Below are 18752 nucleotides of genomic sequence, written 5' to 3' on the forward strand. Positions count from 1 at the left end.
ACCCTTAGGGCTGAAGGTTTCTTGCAGAAGGACCAAATCCAGTCAAGCCACCTCGTACCTCCAGCAGGCAGGAATACCTTACATTGCACAGAAATCTCCCTCATGAATGTTGAGGGTGAGGATGGAGGAGAAGTGGTCTTTCTCTTCCATTCTTTTTACAATGGGGATTTTCAATAATCAGCAGTCTTTTGACTGCTGATTTGGGACTGTTGAGGTCCTGTTTATCTGCTACAAGGAATGTTTGCTTAGCTGGTGAGCTGAAGTGTGGCAAGTAGAGATTTCAGCAATTAACTACCTCCAGAGAGATGGATCACTGTGATGGATACAAGTCTCACACAAAGCAGAGCTCTGCTACTGGACTACGGTTCTATTCTGTAAGTTATCTGAAGAAAAATCAGAAACTGATGTTTTCTGTTCTGGCTGCAAAATGCAGAGATAATCAAAGAAGTCTAATTCTTCTACTTCCAGTCCTTGCAGGCAACAAAATACGTTCAGGTAGAACAGTGGGACAAAACCGTAATTTCTCCTTAGATGTGACCTCATAGAATCAATAACCCTTTGCAAAGTCTTCCTTCAAGATCTCAATTGTCTTTTCCAAGTCCTGGTTGTCACAGATATCCTGGCCATGGCGGAGAAGGTAGAAGTTCAGTCTCATTCCGAAGAACTCTCGTAGGGAATGCCTAGGAGATAGAAAGCAGCTATACAAACTATAACCACTGAAGATTTATATGGGAAGTACAAGGCTGGAATGCACTTGTTTTTGGCTGAAACATAGCTACTTATTTTTTTTAATTTTTTTTTTAAATTAGACCTGCAGTGGAGACTGGGACATGTTCAAGCATCTGTCTCTATGCTCTCATCTTTGGAGGAAGGAAAAAGTAATGTTAGAGCTGCTAGTGTAAAGTTTGTATTTGAAGGGGGAGAATTTATGTTTTCTATGCTGCTGAAAATCTCCCCTGGAAAGAAAGAAAAAATCCCCCCACAACCCTTGCACCCCCTAAAAATCCCAAACCCAAATAAACACCACCCCTCCCCCCAAACCAACAAAAAAAAACCAAAACCAAACAAACAAACCAACCACATTGGAGAAGAGAAATCAAAACTTCAGAGACCCAGAAAATGAGGAATTGCTGTCACTCAAACATTATGAAAAACACCCATCTTAATCTCCTGAATTCTAGTCATTGTTCAGCATTTCACTTGCAGCTGAGATCAGAAATATGACACTCATATGTTATTTCCCACCAGGCATTATGCATAAGCATCAGCTCCTCTTTGCTCTTCTGAGTGGATTGCAGTTGGTGGGAGTTTTGCTTTAAGCACAGCCTGCATGCAAATGGGCATTTTTCACTGAAGAGCTTCTCCCTTCTTGTATTTTTTCTTTTGAATATAGTGGAAACTTCCCACTTTGAGGTAGACAGCATTACAAAAGAACCTAAAAGAAACAGTTATCACTGAGAAACTGAAAATATTACCTGCTATTTGATTAGTATTTCCTACTGCTGCCATCAAACTGAACTGCTAGGGATCCAGGGATTTTGAAGAGACCTGTCAAGACCCTGAGATGCTGCTCATTCCCTTGAATGGAGAGATCAAAAATGGCATCTGTCCATGTACTTCGTTATCTATGGGACTGGTTGTCATATTCACACTGGAGGGAATAATTGGAATGATAGATACTTTTTCGATTTTCTTCTATCTAAAATGTCTACCTAAATGTGAGGAATAACGACCAGCAGGCTGGTGCTGGTTGGGGATATTTGAAACAGGAGCCTGCCACTGGCAAAGCGCAGGACAGGAAGGTCCGGCATGTTAGAAGCAAAGGTGCTGGCTTGCCTCCCAGCCGCAAGCAAAAGGCAGGGTGACCCACACTCGTATCTGTGGCTTCCAGTGTCTCTCCAGGACAGGTAACCGCAGAGGTCGGGTACTTCCCCAAACAGATGCAGGGCCTCTGGAAAGACACTGCTGCCACCTGCTGTGCTACTTTGCTTTTGAATGCGCAAACCCAAGCCCTGAGTAATACTGATACTAAAGCTCATGTTTTCCCATTTCCCATGTTTTGCCTACTAGGGTTAGAAAAAGATTAATTGCTTTGCAGGTTTTACCCTGATTTCCTAGTAGTGGTCCTGCGTTCTGCACTAACCACACAGAAGTAGTTCACAAGGCATGGTAGAGACCACAGCACCTTTCTGGTGCATGAGGACACAACAATCGTTTTCTGCCCATTGCTTGTGGTTGGCAGTGTCACCTGGCTTCGACAGCATTGACCTCCACCACTGGGATTTATGTGCGGTCTAGAGCACATGACAGAGAAGGTAAGGAAGTAGGACATCTGTATTAGGGATCCTACACCCTATGGCCTTGCCTCCAAATAAAATTAAATGTTTAACTTCATGTTCTATTGATTATTTTAAAATTCAAAGCTATTTAACTTTTCCCCACATTACTGTGAGGGTGGTGAGGCACTGGAACAGGCTGTCCAAGGAAGTTGTGCATGCCCCATCCTTGGCAGTGCTTGGCCAGGTTGGATGGAGCTTTGAGCAACCTGGTCTAGTGGAAGATGTTCCTGTCATGGCAGGTGGGTTGGAATTAGGTGATCTTCAGGGTCCCTTCCAACCCAAACTATTCCATGATTATATGATTAGATTTTCAGAATTACAGTTCTGTGAAAAAGCTTTTCACTCCTCTGCAGATGGAGGTTCATTCAGAAGGGTTTAAGTTGTGTGTGCAAAGTTGAACACCCACTTTCAAACCAACTCTCTGTAAGATTGTTTCTAATCTGAAGTGTCTGAAAAAGGGGCACCTTTTTTGCTCAAATGATCGCTTTTCCATGATTTCTTGAGATCAGAGTTATTGAAGTACTGGAAGCTCCTCTGCCTACCATATTTAAACATTGTGGTATGAACAGAGCAAAACAGCCATTCAGCACTGAAGATTGTTAACACTCTTGCCTAGATGATTTGAATGATCTCTGAAAAAGTGAAAACATGATAAATGACATTTTGTAGGGACTTGTGCTGTGAAAGATTCTTGGGTGGTTTGATCTTTGATTCAGATTATGGGTATGTACCTTTTACTGTGGTCCATCTGTAAAGAACGTAATACTTGCACAGAGTGTGAAGAACAGAGCCAGTGAATGTAAATAATGGAGTATTTGCAGGGAATGGAGAACTTGTAGTATTTGTACGCTTCATGGTAACTGCTGAACAGAAACTGGTGTAAAATTTAACTGCAACTGAAAGATTGTGGCCTGGAGTAGAAGGCAATAACTGTCAGACTGCACAGAGTTTGAGGACTGTCTGAGAGCTTGGCGCTTTGAGGATTGTCATCCATTAGTACTGTAATTATGTTATTTTTATAATTCAGGCATGTAACAAAGGGTGATTACAATGTAAAGGAATAAATGTTCTGCCAGTAACATGAACACTGCCTGAATACTATTATTATAAAAGAATTACTTAGATGTGGAAAAATATTGAAACAGCTATTTAAGCACTCAATTTGTAACCACCTCATCAGTAGCAAGGTGATAAGGAGCAACCATTGTGAGTCTGCCAACATCAAACTGAGTCAAACTAATTTAACTGCTTTCTTTGGCAGTGTCCCTGGGTTACGGAGCAGTTTGCAAACTGGTACCAGGGAAACATAGCTTTAGGGGCTGGTGGAGAAATGTGATACCAGAAAGCTGCTGGGAACACAGCAGTGGTGGTGCAAGTAGGTGGTGGCAGCAGTGACAGGGGTAGAGGCTTGAAGTGCAATGAGAGGGCTTCAATCAGACAGTGGAGAGAGCAGGAGCAGACTGAACCTGGCTGTTGGCAGCCACCCTCTCACGTCATTGCTCCTTATTTTCTCCTGCCTGAAGTTTAGAGTGCAGGACAGTCATAAGTAGCTGCAGAGAGTGCTGTGACCCATTTGGAGCACAGCACATTAAGAAAGTTGCTGCTAAACAAACCTTTTAATGTTGAGAAAAATGTAAAGAAAAATTTAAATATACCAGGTAGGTTCAGTCTAGGGAGGAGAGATGATGAGGAAAGTCAGATACATAATAAACTGGCATAAAAAGAATGATGATGACTTACTCTCCATGTAATTGGCTTGGTCCTTTTAGGTTAATTAAGTATGCTTGGGGAATAACTAGTATAACAGTGAAATGCTACAGGAAGCAACTTAAGCTTTGGAATCTACGATATGGGAGGCTTATGAATAACAGGGGGACAAACACCAGTTAAGAAGGGTCCAGACATACTTGATGTGCTTCAGAAAAAGGGAAATTGAGTAAATGGTTTCTACAGTTTCTTTACAGTCATGTGTTTGATTCTACAGTTAGCATGAATAACACTTAAGCTTGCATGAAGTCACTACATTTTTTTTTAAGTAAGTTAAACTTACAGGAAGAAAAAAAATAACTAAAACAAATCACGTAGATTTGCTACTTAAATTTGGTAAAATAATATAAGTAACTTGATCTTCACGTTAACATTGCTATTCCATGTTGCCAACATCACTGAAAGCAGCTCAACAAACGTAACTGCTGTTTCTGAACATTTTTTCTGAAGAGAAGTGATGCTGCTAACAAACATAAAAACTTACTTCATTGCTAGTGATTTTATACTACAATTTAGATTAAGTTTTATTTGCATAGTAGTCTTTAAAGGGAAGCTAAGGAAAACACATACTAAAACCAACCAACAAAAATTAAAACCCTAAAATTACTAATGACAATGTATACTCACTTTAAAAAATCCTGCTATTTTATGACTGACTTTCTGAACACTCCAAACCAAAGTACTTTATTTCTACATATTATCAAAATAGCTATTTGTTTTCAGATTAGAGTAAAATCTCACAGAGGAAAGAAACGCATAAAACTGTACATGATTATTTTACAATTAGTGTTCAGATGCTTATTGGGTTCTGGAGGGAATTTCCTAAAGTCATAGATACAAAAATAGAGAATCATCTTTATTAACGAGGTATGCATTTGTTCAGATCAGGTTTCTTGGGATACAGCCTTCTATTTGGACTTCAGCTGGCCACCCATTGTATCTGTTCTTCTTCTGGTCAGAGTGGTTTATCTGTTTAAAAATTTAAAAATAAAAAAAAAACAAAAACAAACAAACAAACAAAAAAAAACCACCTCAATATTTGGTACTCCATTTATGAACCAGTTTGTTCAAACTCATACAACAGAAGGGGGTAATCGGATAGGACTGGGAAGCTGAGTAATACATTGCACATCTTGCTCAACATAGTGGGTGAAAATTCCCGCAGTTTCTCTCTTACACAGAGTGCTTTATTTATTTCCCAGGTGGCTGTCTTAATATACACTAAATTGAATGCCTTCTTCCTGCAGAAGCTCTGTATGTGGAGAAGATTGCAACAGTATTTTAGGAAAAAACCCCAACCAAACAGCTATGAAAGTTTCATGAGCCTTTAGAGGGAGTCACTATCATCAAGCGAATTGACCTCTGTATTGGGTTTTCTCATTTCTGTCAGCCTCTGTCATACAGATGAGCACTACTGGGCTTATAGAAAGCAAATACAACAAGGTCACAGATGCAAACAGAAATCTGATGTAAAAATGGTATCTTTAGTCCTCCTGAAGCCTGAGGGTATGTTATTCAGAAAAGTTTTATAATGCAAACGTTGCTGTATTTGCATGGCCAGTCTGTGCCAGCCCAATTTTCATATAAAGATAGGCTTCATTTTAGTAATCCTTGCAATTTGTTCTTCCAGAAGAAAATGTAAGTCTCTGTACAGCATGGCAGGTTGGACATTCTAAAACTGAAACTCTAGAATCGCTGGTCACTTCTGAAATTTGTGTACAGACGGTTTAGTGCTGGTGTGGTAGAAGTCAGTACTGTACATGGCCCAGATCCAAAGCAAAGAATGATGACACATTAGAGAACTTGCTTTGTGCGACTGAGGCTTACTGAACAGACTACAGTTATAGCTAATACATGAAATCTGCACCTGAAGATTTTACCTTATATACAGACAAATATAAAGTGAAAATAAAAAAACCCTGACCTTTTCTTTTTGGATGTCATCTGGCAGCTTGAAGCCTTTGGCAGCTATAAAAACCCAGCTTGACCTGAACTTCATATTCCATATTTCTTTACTTCCCAGCTCTTCTACTGACTTTTTGGCAACATTTTTCAACCTAGGAAAATGTAGTGGAGAAAAGGATTAAAAATTCAGTATGTGAAAAATGCTGAACAAGAAACCAGCTGAATCATGCTTTGCATTAGTAACTCAGCAGAAGCAAAAATGAGAAGCTTAAAAAACCCTGAAAGCTGTCTTAGTAGCATGCTGATACACTTCCAGAGCAAAGTTTTCTTTCTCCTCTCCACATTCCTGGTGTTAATACAGCCAGTTTGTAACAGCAGAGCAGAAACAAAAATGTTTCTCAAATACTATTTGATGTTTCAAGCCTTCTTAAATAAGGACAAGGACATCAATTGTTTATCAAATGAATGATTAAGTCTTCTGCTGTATAGTTACCATATAATGAATTTAACTAAAAAAACCCTCAAGGTTCAAAAGCACTTGAAGATTCAGGTTAAGATGTCAAAAGGAATGCAAACTAGATACATTGTAATTGGAGGTGCGGACACCTTAACAGGTTACCTCTGTGACCCAGAGGTAAGAACAGTGTCCTCTAGGAGAATAACTAGTGCTTTTGAACAAATATAATGCTATCTATCCATTTTTGGAATCATCAGCATACATGATATGGGTAAGCACTGAATGGACATGGATTAAAAAACTTTTTAGCCAGGAAATGAGAGAACAACCCTGACTATAGAATGAAATTTACCATTCCTTTATACCATTATGCAATCATAATTTTCAAGCTATTCCTTGCTCTGTTCCTTAGCCTGTCATGGATAACTTGCTTACCGGGTGCTTCCATCATCATGAGTCACCATCAGAAGGAGAGACTCTTCTGGAGCATTTTTAATGAAAGCCATCATCTCTCCTGAGTGGTCTGTTGAATCAATTACAAACTGATTATACATTACAAACATATCACATTCCACTTACTTTGAACCTGCTTTCACTTTTTGGCCTCATCTATTCAAAATGAGACCTAATTAGGCTTTTTTTTTTTTTTAATGTTTACAGGCAGAAGCCCTAATCCTGAAAAGAACAGAAAACTGCCAGCTCTCATTGAAGGCTAGAAGAGCATGGACTGGTCTGCATTTCCCAACAGTAAACACAGATACTTCTGAACTTCTATGAAAATCATTTATGTCCAGGGTGGCTTCTTATGCTTACCTCACACAATATTATACATGCAAGCTAAGCATGGAATAGGCCAGGAGAAGTCACTGCTACTCTGTGAGCTTCCTACTAGCATGCTAACTACGGAGCTGAATTACACACTTCAGTGCCCACCCACTTTGATTAAGTGGCAGCCTATTTGCAGCACTAAGGTATTTACTTGTTTTGCAATTGCTAAACATACATGAGACACTTGTCTTCCATATAAAAAAAAAACCTGTAACAGGCACCCTGGAGACATTACTGTCTACATACCATATATAAATTGTAGCCCCATGATTAGCCCCAGTGCATTCTATTTTGATGTAAGGCCAAAAGCATTCTTAAGTGGTCAAAGAATCATCTTCCAGTGCACCACAGCATTCTGTTTTTCCTTACTAATGGTAATGAAATTGCTATTGTTCAAAGTTTGGAAAGTGTGTTAGGAGCTAGTCTTAAAGTAGATCATCTTTCTAGCTATATGGAAGGATGGTAAGAGACAGACTAGCATATTTCTTAGGATGATTTTACAACTAAAATAGAAGAAAATATATTAAGAAAAGGATTTTTTTTTTGAGGGAAGCATCTGGATGTGGTACCAGATTAAGGGCTATTCCTACCAGACTGAAATCATGGAGGGGGAGACACTTAAAAAACGGAAACTTGACAATTGAAAAAAACCAAACCACAATCACCTATCTCAACCAACAGGAGAAATGCAGCTTATCAGGCTAAATTTGTCATCAGATCTGGCCGGAGAGTATTTTATGAAGAAAACAGCCGTTTGTTTCTAGCTGATCCCCATTAATACTGCAATCATAGTAATTTGAAAGTGCAGGATAATCATGTAACTCATTTCTTAACACTGAAACACTAACAAAAGTTCTGTTAGACTCTTTTCCTTACCTCCTTTCCACATGTCAAAAAATTTTGTTGATGTAACTTTTCCTGTTTTATCTGTAATTAAAACAAGAAGTTGTGTAAATAGGAGCAAAAATTATTAAAATCAATCAGCATATACAGTGTTTTCAGCTAAAGCTAGGCACCTCTACTTTTGTGTATTACTGGGCCTCGGAGTTTTCTTTTGCTTAGGTTTTTAAATTGGAAGGAATATGGAATAATATCAATTTAAGATTTGGAGAGAATATTTTGTTTCATGTAGTCTTTGAATCATCAAATTACAAAGACATTTTTATTACTTTTTATTTTAAAGAAGAAATTCATTTTACTGTGTCCTTCCATGTTTTTGTATCTACATATACTAAACTAGATCACAACCCTAAATAGGAAAAATGGTTACACCTAAGACTGTTTGACTGAGCTTAACACTATTCTGTGCAGTGTTTCAGATGTGAAGGCCTTCATACGATTTGAATGTCGGTGGACAGGAACTGAACATTCATCATTACTGCATGAGAAATTGGGCATGGAAACAATTAGTAATAAAACATTTTGGTCAATATTCATCATTAATTATGCTGCTGCTTAGATGGCTATCTTTATTTAAATAACACATGTACAAGTGGAAACACTTTTCAAATTTCTAAATCCATGTCAACTGTGTTAAACTGATTTTTGTTATCCAAGACCCTGGTTGGATTCCTGCTACTGAGAGGGTCTTTTCCATTTAGAATGCATCAGCTCATTTCTAGTAACAAGATCCAGTAGTTCCTGATTCCTTTCTGGCTTATCTTTTAACCATATAGTGTCAAATCATAAAAGCAGATACTTTTGAACATAGGACTCTAAATGGAAGGTTTATTGTGTGGATGAAGGGAAAAGGTGGCAAAAATCTGTCAGCAGTAAAAGCATTCTAGAACTGGGCTTATTCTGAGCAGAGATCACAGAAAATGTTTATATAAAAAAAGTATGTCTGTGTCTAGCACTTTTTTCTCTTACTTACAATTCACGATGGCAATGTTTATACCTCTTCCAACATTACCCTTCTCTTCACTTATAAGCCTGGAATAGGAGTAAACACAGTATCAGTATAATGCATCCATCCAGAAGCTCTGACCCAAAGTTATATTTACCAGTGCTAAGTCATTTACTGATGCTCATATTTTCTTCAGTTATTTAATTCAAGACTTTGTAGCAAACAAGAGCTATGGCATAAATATCTTCCACATTTTACCTGTTTCCTTCTGTTTCCTTCAGCCATGCACAACTAATCTTTTAAAATGGGCCAGATCAACAAAGTACTTCATACAAATGCAGCCAGAAAAATAAAGGAGAAAAAGCCCTAACCCAAGATAATATGTGGTTTTGTGGCAGTATTCTATGTGGACTGTATCACAAAAGATCACTGCAAGGTTTTGAAGTCATTCTACCTGTCTAGTTTGAAAAGCCATGAAAGAACCTGACTTTGAGAAGGTGTTGACAATTCAATGTACTGTAAACTGGCTATCCTGCACCATGAAAACTAAAAATCATACTTAAAGCTAACAGTTGAATGTATCTTATGTAGAGGAACAAAAAAAAAACCCTGATACTAGGTATTTAACAAAAAACCCAAAACAAACAAACCAATACTTTCTGCTACTGAACCAAAATGAAACACCCTTCTTCACACTACAAAGCACTTGCTTAGATTTAAAGTTGGACAGTTACTCACAGCTCATCCTCAAAACAAATTTTAGCCAGCTTTCCTTTGCCACCACCACTAAGAATCCGATAGGCGTAGCTCCCTGGTGAGCAGGGAGACCAGTGATCACATTTCTGTCTTTTCGGGACTGGAGCTACAACAAGAAAGATGAGAAAATCATTTATTGGATGCTGCAAAACCAATTAATTTATGGAAAGAATCACTTCATTATCAACATGCTAAGCTCAAACATACATATACAGAACCCAGTCCTGCCAGTTTTCCAGTATCATGGGGTGCTGGTTTTCTCTGGGGTGGAGTTAATATTCTTCATAGTAGCTAGTACGGGCTGTGTTTGGAATGTGTGCTGGAAAGTGTTGAATACACAGGGATGTTTTAGTCTCTGCTGAGCAGTTGCTTACACAGAGCCAAGGCATTTTCTGCTCCTCACACCACACCATCAGCGACGCTTGGGGATGCACAAGGAGTTGGGAGGGGACACAGCCAGGACAGCTGACCCCAGCTGACCCAAGGGATATCCCATATCATATGGGGTCATGCTTAGCATGTAAAGCTGGGGGAAGAAGAAGGAAGGGGCGTCCACCCAGAGTGATGGCAATTTTCTTCCCAAGTACCTCCCATGTATGATGGAGCCCTGCTCCCCTGGAGATGGCTGAACACCTGCCTGCCCATGGGATGTGGTGAATGAATTCCTTGTTTTGCTTTGCCTGCATGTGCAGCTTTTGCTTTACCTATTAAAAACTGTCTTTATCTCAACCCATGAGTGTTCTCACTTCTACCCTTTGGATTTTCTTCCCCATCCCACCAGGGGAAAGTGGGTGAGTGGCTGTTTGGGGCTTAGTTGCTTGCTGAGGTTAAATCACAACATAAGGCAACATTATCTCACATTTACAGGGACTTTAAGTTATCATTGACTTTCAAACAGCTGCTGGACCAAAAGCAAGATTATTTAGGGAAAAATGTTCCATATGATTTGATTTGATCTGAATCCAGAGTGATTATTTTGTGATATTTCATATAACAGGAAAGAAGGACTAGAGGGTTGAAGGTTTACTACCTTGAAGTTAATAATGATTTCACTTTAAGGCTTTTTCACATGGCAACATAGTCATAAAATGAGGAAAATGTACATATTAAGCCACCCAGTCAGATCTGAGAGAAAAAGTAATAAGAATTTAATTACAAAGCGTGGTTAGTGATTCAACACTTTACCATAACTATAAAATGCATGTGATAGAACCAAAGCTGCAGCTATAGCTGTGTGCTTATATGCCAGCAAATAAATAAGGTGTTCTTACATTACTATTCAATTAATTGTATTTGCATACTGGCAAATATAGGCTGATATTGTGTTTCTTGAAAGATAGTGTCTTAGAAATAGTTCAAACTTGTACTTTACACAGCCAACTTCATTCTTACAATAGAATGTATTTGTTAGCTAACAAGCCATTTGTCATTTAGCATGTAAATAGACAACATCAGATATAATATAAGGGAAAAAAAAAAAGAAATACAACTACACACCCCTCAACACTGGTTTTCTTCCAATGTCTTGAAGATTAGCCATAGGTGTTATTGTCTTTTGGGGTAAAAGATCAGCAAATAAGTATCCTAAGCACCAAGCAGCCAACAAAGTCACCAGAATCCTTCCTAATTTCACAACACCTGCCAGGGAATGGGGGTAAGAAAACCACAGAGACATAAAGATGTTTTCATAGCAACACACAAACTCTTGCATTTCTCTGGCATTGCTTCAGAAACTGGTTACTTTACTTCTGACACGCTATGTTAGCCACAACCTTCAGAGGCAATTTATTTGTTGCATTCCCATCTCTGACAATCCCTGCTGTTCATAAAACTTGATCTTCAAGCAGAGTCCTCCCCACAAGGCTCCTCTCAATCCACACCCTATATACCCCAAAGAAACATGAAGTTCAATTTAATCCTCCTGGGATTTTGACTCTGGAATTTAAGTAACAGATACTATACATGACTTTATGGGTAGTACGCAGTTACTATTGATTTTCTGTGACAGGCAGACACTACAGGAACGGTTTAAAACACCAACCATAAAAGGAACTCCCTCCATCCACCCTTTTGACATGCTGGGTAAAAATAACTGAAGAAGGCCCAAATAATTCACACAATGAGCTCTGACTCCATTTAAACGTGATTAGAGTGACTGTTTCACCTTGTTTCAGTTACATCACAGCTTCCCTGGGCTGTATTAGCAGTGCATCTATACACTAGGAAAACAATGGGATTCACAATTTTCCTATGAAAAACATGAATAAATTCCATAGTAGGTATCATCTCCTCTTCCTCGTCATCAGAAATGCTAACATACATTCTTGATCTAGAAGAAATGCACTACCTAATTTATAAACAAGGAAATATCACACTGCAGTTGTGAAACTGATGTTTGTATGTCATATTTCCTGATCTGTAAAGAAATATGCCGTTGAACATAATGATCTGTTAAAAGGAAAAAGGAAAATTTTTAGTTTCATAGGCCTGAAAATCAAGTTCAACAGAATCAATGTCCAAAAATATCCAGTATGTTCACTTTGCCAATCTGCTAGAACATATTGCATATTATATAGCCTAAATCTTCCATGAATCAGTTTACATTCCTTTCATTCTTGGAACTGCTACTAAGATTTCTGCCCTACCCCTTCTCTAGAATAAGGCCAAATTGTTTACTTGCTCTCCTCAAGTCCTGTTTTGCAGGTCCTACCACTCTTCCGTGAATTCTGCCAAATTAGTCTGCTTCTTTTACTGCAGAATGGATACACTAGTCCAACACACACCTGATTCTGGAGGCTCTACTTCTGGTTATTCATGCCACAAATAAGTTTGTACATTGAAGTTATGAACATTGAAGGTTCTTCTGTAAATAATTCCAGTTTCTCATTTCTTGCATCAGGAAAAAAATTTAAAAAGAGGACAGTAAACCCTTTTAAGATACTGATCTGAGCTCTTAAAATGTTCGGTGACATTGTATTCATTGTATTTAGGAGTCACAAGTATGTGCATTTGTGTGACTCTAAGAAAGATACTCTGAGAAACTTACTATATTTTCATCAAAGGATTAAGATTGAGAAAGTAATATAATGAATCTTCAGAGAGATAACACATTTTCTAATTATTTCCTCGGTCTAGAGAAATCTGTCTCTCTCTTCCACTGGTAGTGATACAAACTTGCAATACTGAAAATTACGTCAACATTTCATTCATACAGTGAAAGTGGACAAGAACACTGACAAAGTTCATGTGCACAAAGAAGGAAGCTGCTGGAACCAAGCAGAATAAAACTTACTTGTCTTTTCTATTTTGAGTGTGTGTATATATATATATATATATATATATATATGTATAAACACACTCTCTATATATTAAAAATATATTTTTATACATATAAAAATATATATAATATCTACTACATATATATATTTGTAAAAACAGATTTATACACAAAACATAATTTGCAAAGGAGACCATATCACCGTTTTCAAAGACAAAACTCAGGAAGAATTATGTGGAAACTACAAGTCTATTTAAAGATTTCAGTAATTATTTCTTTTCATGGGGTGGGGTGCTTTGTAAAGATCTATCAGACCAACAAGCCAGGTTTTATTTTGTTTTTTCTGTTGTTTGTTTAGCAGGTTTATCTTTACAGTGATTTAGTACTGTTTTTCATCATAATTGTGGAGCAACTCTGTGGCAAAATAGGCTCAACAATTCAGCATTTTACCTAAGCAGAAGGGAAAATACACAGTATGCTAGAGATTGGAAGGGACCTCGAAAGATCATCTAGTCCAATCCCCTTGTCGGAGCAACAGACTATCTAACTTCTGTTGCTATATTCCATGTTTTATTTCAACAGCAAGTTGCTTAAACTTTTCTCAAATATCACTTCTAAAGTTTAAGAAATACATTTACTGAATCTTCTACACAGTTCAACAGTTTTTCCTTTCTTAGGTTCATAATGCACTGGGGGGCTGCACTGACTCTATCTGCTGGGTCCAGCCAGATCTTAGCTTTATTGAGGTTACATATCCTGCACATGTGTACTTTTTTGAGTACCTGCACGGACATGCAGAAAACCCTACACAACAGCAGTTAGGCCATAAACTCAGGTAAACATAGGATAGTTAAGGGAGCTTAAGATTTGCTATCCACAGCAGTTGGGAGTTATAAAAAGCAAAGTCCAATCTACATTCACGAAAACAAGACAGTGTTTTTGTTGATTTTTAAGGCTGTGGCTCCTCGACCCACTACTTGGCACAACACGGAGGAGCAGGATAGGGACAGCGTGCCACAGAGGTGCTTCCTGCGCTCTGAGAGGTGGCACAACCCTTCCTCTCTCTGTTTCTGCCACAGAGAAGTACTCAGGCAGAGATACTCAGCGATACTCGCGGTACCAGATAGGCAAGAGGAGCAGGAAGGAGGACACCCTGGGTGCTGATCCTCTTTCAGACGCTGCCCGAGGCTCAGCTGCGAGACCTAGCCCCGGCACCAGCCCCTCCTCCCCGGCCCGGGAGCTCGGCTCACCCTGGCCTCAGGGAACACCGTGGGGAACAACCTTCCTGCCCCGTCCCCGCTGCCACGGGCTGGCCCGGTAAGCCGGCAAGCGGCCCCAGATCACCCACCTGAGGAGGGCGCAAGGAGACAGCGAGGCACCGGCAGCCTCGGCGGGGGGTACCGGGCGGCTACGCCGGCGCCCTCCTCACTCGGCGGCGAGACCCCAGCACCAGCGGGATTGCTACTCACATTGCCGGTTCAGCCACATCATTCACCCGCCCTTCCTCCTCGTCTTCGTCCCTCTCCCCCGCCTCGTCCTGCAGCCACTGGGACGGTGCGGGAAGGGGAGCGTCCACCTGTCAGCGCCGCACCGCCCCGGCGCCGCCGGCGGCACAGCACAGCACGGCACCGCCGCCCGAGCCCCGCCGTCCTGGGCCATTTCCTCTGACGGGGAGGCCACCTTGTCGGCCGCTTGGGGTTTGTCCTGGTAATGGCCAGGGTTTGCCTAGTGTTTCAGCTATCGCTGTGGCACAGCAGAGTCCCACTGTAGCCCCTTCCTTCCTTCAGTCACCGCCGGGATGACTCAAGTCCTATCACGGGCACCAGCTCACCCGGCTGTACCCTTGAATCATCTTTTCTTGTCGTGGGCCCTGCTGGTGTTGCAGACAAAGTGTCATGGAGCCTTGTCTGGATGTTTCCTTCTCCCTGTGGTAGCTTGGTCAGTTCTCAGTTGCCATCACCCGTGTGAGTATTGTAAGAAAAATGTAGGAGATTTTATTATGAGCGAGCTATCGGCAGAATGGAAGATCTGTAGGGCATGGGGTTCCAGGATGTGGGCCCCAGCCAAGGGAGTTGGGATAATTATTACCAAGTCGGTGATAGGCACATTTGCATACAATATGTTATACAGATAAGGAGTTTATGTAACTGCAAGGCTTGAACACATGCACCAGAAGCTTCACTCATGAGGAAGACTCGGAGCCTTCTTCCCTATGACCACCAGTGACCCTCTGAGAGCTGTCAGAGGGGAGGGGTTTGGGTTCCTGGAATGTGTAAATCATTTCTCAGAAGAGAGCGGGCATAATTGAGAAACAAAACCTAGAAAGGTATATAAACTGTAAATATCTGCTAGAGTGGGTGTGCTCATCTGCCCGAGGATGATCCACCCAGCATGCTGCTGTTAAAGGGCTCTTTGCTTCACAATTCCCATCTGTGAAATTTTGATTGCTGAGCAGGTTTCTCACAACCCACCAAAAAACCTGGCACCACTTATACTCAAGATGTGGGCAATATCCCCACTGAGGCACTGCAACAAGTTGCCCAGAGAAGCTGTGGCTGCCCCATCCCTGGAAGTGTTAAGTCCAAGCTGGATGGGCCTTTGAGCTACCTGGTCTAGTGAAGCTGTCCTTGCCCATGGCAAGGAGTGGGAAACAGATGGTCTTTAAGATCCTTTCCAGTCCAAGCCATTTTCTGATTCTATGATTTACTCCAACTCCCCAGCCTCCCAAAGCCAGATGTAAGGAGTGTGAGCACAGCACAGTGCTGGCAGCGCATATTTTCTAGTCTGTGTCAGTTAATGTGAAACAAAGGCGCTGCCCATCAAGATCCCCACATCGTGGACTTGCTTTTCTGTTTTTAAAACTTCCAGTTTCCAACATGCTCTGATTAATAGATGTTTGGAGGTCTGTGTGGGTGCTGAGCCCCACCAGTACCAGTCAGCTCTGACTATGAACCAAGGAAATTACAACTTACATCAAGAACAGCTTCTAAGGACTGAAGTAGCCACTCAAACATATTCAGGAAACTGAGCTGAATACCTTCAAGCTGGGCAAAACACAAACAAGGAAGCTAGTGATTTCATTTTGAAAATTGCTCAAACTACACTGTGAATTAGAATTTAGAATGAGAAGGGATACTACAGTATCCCTTAAGCTTCTTTGCTCCCTCTGCCTTTAGTGAGGCACAGAAATTATGTTTAGCTCAGCAAACAGATGAATAAAATCCTGCAGGAGGGCATATACAGGGTTGCAGCCAGACTGGGGCTTTTGCCTTCCTCCCAGGGCGCTCATGAAAGCTATAAATGTTCCAGTCCCTGGTAGAGAGGCATTTCTTGTCCTTCTCTGGAAGTGGGGTATTATAGTATCCTATAAATTACAGGTGAAGCCTGAGGGTGTAATTGCTGCTGGTTATTTTCCAGTGTACTGGAGCTTGCAAATGAAAAGCAACGTGCAATGAAACCTAGGTGTGCGAATAATTAAAGCTAAAGCATGGGACAAATAAACAGAAGAAATGAAAAGCACAGGACAAAAAGGAAAAAGAGTTATGAGTGGGCAAGAGAAAGTTAAGGACAACACTGGTCTGGGTTACTTTTCCAAATATGCAATTATTTCTGCAGGAACTGCTATCCTGCAAGACAGCACATCAGAAAATGGTGCATCTGCTAATAAATGATTGAAACCATTGAAGAGTGCATTTCTAACCTTTAAAGTAAAAATAATGTGTCTTAAACCCAAAATGCTACAGTTTGTGGTAGCCAGATGAAAAATTTTGCTACTTTTATTAAAGCAAGGAAAATTAATTAGAATCAGGATAATTTAGTTTTGAAATAAATTTATTGTATGAGCACTGGGGGGTCACAGCCTCCATGGATAAAAATTTTAAGCCTCTAGGAGTTTCGTCACTTTCTCAACACCTTTCTGTTGAAAACCCCATCATTAGCAATCAGTGTCTGTTGGATAACTGCCAATTTAGCTGCTTTTAGCCACAAGAAAATTGTAGTAGGTTTCATCATTTTCAGTACTGCCACAGCTGCACTGAACTACACTCAAGCATTTGCTACAAAACCAGGCAACACAGAAATTGCTTTGCTTGCCTGCCGAAGCCCAGGGATCCAGCGGCATCTAGCTGAGGGCAATTTAGATTCCAAAGGACCAGGGAACTTTGAAATGTTTTACTTCAGGTATTTCAGTTTTGTGTCTGCAAAAGAAAAGCAATACTGTTCTTTCTCTAGTAATTAATTAGAGATGTGGGATGTAGAACACTTTTGAAGTATCTTTTCTGTCCTTGCTCTGTAACCATTCATTCTGTAATTTGGAAGCTTAGAGAAAAATTTTCAAAACATGAATCTTCACTCTCAATGCTTGTGAGGCTGTGAGACCCTTTGGTGATAAGCAGCGCAGTAAATCTGCCCAGGATACAAATAACTCTTGCAGACACTAAATGGAACAGGTGAAGGTATGTATACGGTGCTTAAGTGTTATTCTTGTCTTATCAACACAAAGCTGCCGTCATTATGACAAATTTATTGGCATTTGCTAGCACTGTAAAATTACAAGAGATCAAGTTTTTTTTTCCCTTTGAGCCACTATACCTCCAGAGTTATTTTCTGTATCTATTGCACTTGGGTAGCAAATTAGCAAAAGTGGCATTACAGCCCTTGTAGCTTACATGTTTTCTGCCCATCCACAAATGGCCAACAATGTATTTTTACTGTTGCTAGGATAGATTAAAAGACCTTAATGATTTAAAATGGAGGCAGAGTTTGTAAGGCAGAGAAAGAGTACTGTAGCAAATTTTTGCATGTAGAGGTGACAAGGAGTTCAAGAGGTACCAGAAAAAACAGATCACCTACATAAAATATGCAACTGATGCTTAAGTTAACTAATTTTACCTAAGAGTTGGGACAGATACACATACACACTGACAATAGGGGTGGCAATAAGGAAGAGCAGTTCGTTAAGCTGCCATAACAGTCATGCTCCATCATGTGCTTGTGCCCAAAATTCGGGTAGAACCTCAGCATCTTGAATTGTGATAGCATCAACAGTAATGTGAAGAAATAGGGATTTAAACGTATATTTTAATACAATTTTTTTTTTCCATTTTTTTTTTTTCTGGTATACCAGGTGTCTATTATACCCAGGAGAAAATACTTAGAAGATTATGACAGCTTGTATATACTTCTTCTGTGGATATGTTAAAATCTTCCCCCCAAATATGCAACAGTGGATCATATAACAAAAGGCAAAAAAGCAAGCAACGACTACTTTCAGTTGGTAAGCTAGAAAACCTGTAAAGCTAGTGAGTCTAGTTCCCAGGACCATTAATTGCTGGACCATTAAACAATACAAAGGTAGGGCATATTTGTTTGTTTTTCTTAGCTTTGTTAATCCAAATATGCATTCAGATATGCAAGGAAAATACATTCAATTGCACTTCACTCAGATAGAAGATGATGACCAGCAAAATTTCCTCAGAATTAGCAGCAATAGCTTAACACATTATGGGCCCAAATCCAATTGTCTTTAATTCACAGTGTCCCAAACTTTTTGGAAGAGGAAGGCAAGGGCAAGAGGAG

At 40.0% G+C, this 18752-nt stretch overlaps 1 protein-coding gene and 1 long non-coding RNA gene across 4 annotated transcripts; one reads left to right on the plus strand and one right to left on the minus strand.

The window, feature by feature from the left end:
* The first annotated feature begins 807 nt into the window (after positions 1-807).
* On the plus strand, positions 808-7831 carry LOC133269360 (uncharacterized). Its single transcript, XR_009743426.1, has 3 exons — positions 808-878; positions 2099-2315; positions 7129-7831. It is a non-coding gene; the product is annotated as an uncharacterized LOC133269360 (long non-coding RNA).
* Positions 4575-14983, minus strand: FAM3B (FAM3 metabolism regulating signaling molecule B). 3 transcript variants are annotated; one of them, XM_061453534.1, is made up of 8 exons: positions 14645-14983; positions 11396-11536; positions 9881-10004; positions 9170-9234; positions 8173-8223; positions 6904-6991; positions 6031-6163; positions 4575-5075 (listed from the first exon to the last, which is right to left on the minus strand). In XM_061453534.1, the coding sequence occupies exons 1-8, from the start codon at positions 14664-14666 to the stop codon at positions 4986-4988; spliced, it is 714 nt and encodes a 237-aa protein (XP_061309518.1). In that variant the 5' UTR covers positions 14667-14983; the 3' UTR covers positions 4575-4985. The 3 variants fall into 3 exon arrangements, with proteins under 3 accessions (XP_061309518.1, XP_061309519.1, XP_061309520.1); XM_061453535.1 differs by having other exon boundaries at positions 9170-9228; positions 14645-14979; XM_061453536.1 differs by having other exon boundaries at positions 11396-11450; positions 14645-14977.
* Between the last annotated feature and the right edge of the window lie 3769 nt (positions 14984-18752).

Source organism: Pezoporus flaviventris, unplaced genomic scaffold (genome assembly GCF_033815535.1).
Source record: "Pezoporus flaviventris isolate CSIRO_AGI_PZ_B2104156 unplaced genomic scaffold, CSIRO_AGI_Pfla_v1 ptg000015l, whole genome shotgun sequence".
Lineage (NCBI taxonomy): Eukaryota > Metazoa > Chordata > Aves > Psittaciformes > Psittacidae > Pezoporus > Pezoporus flaviventris.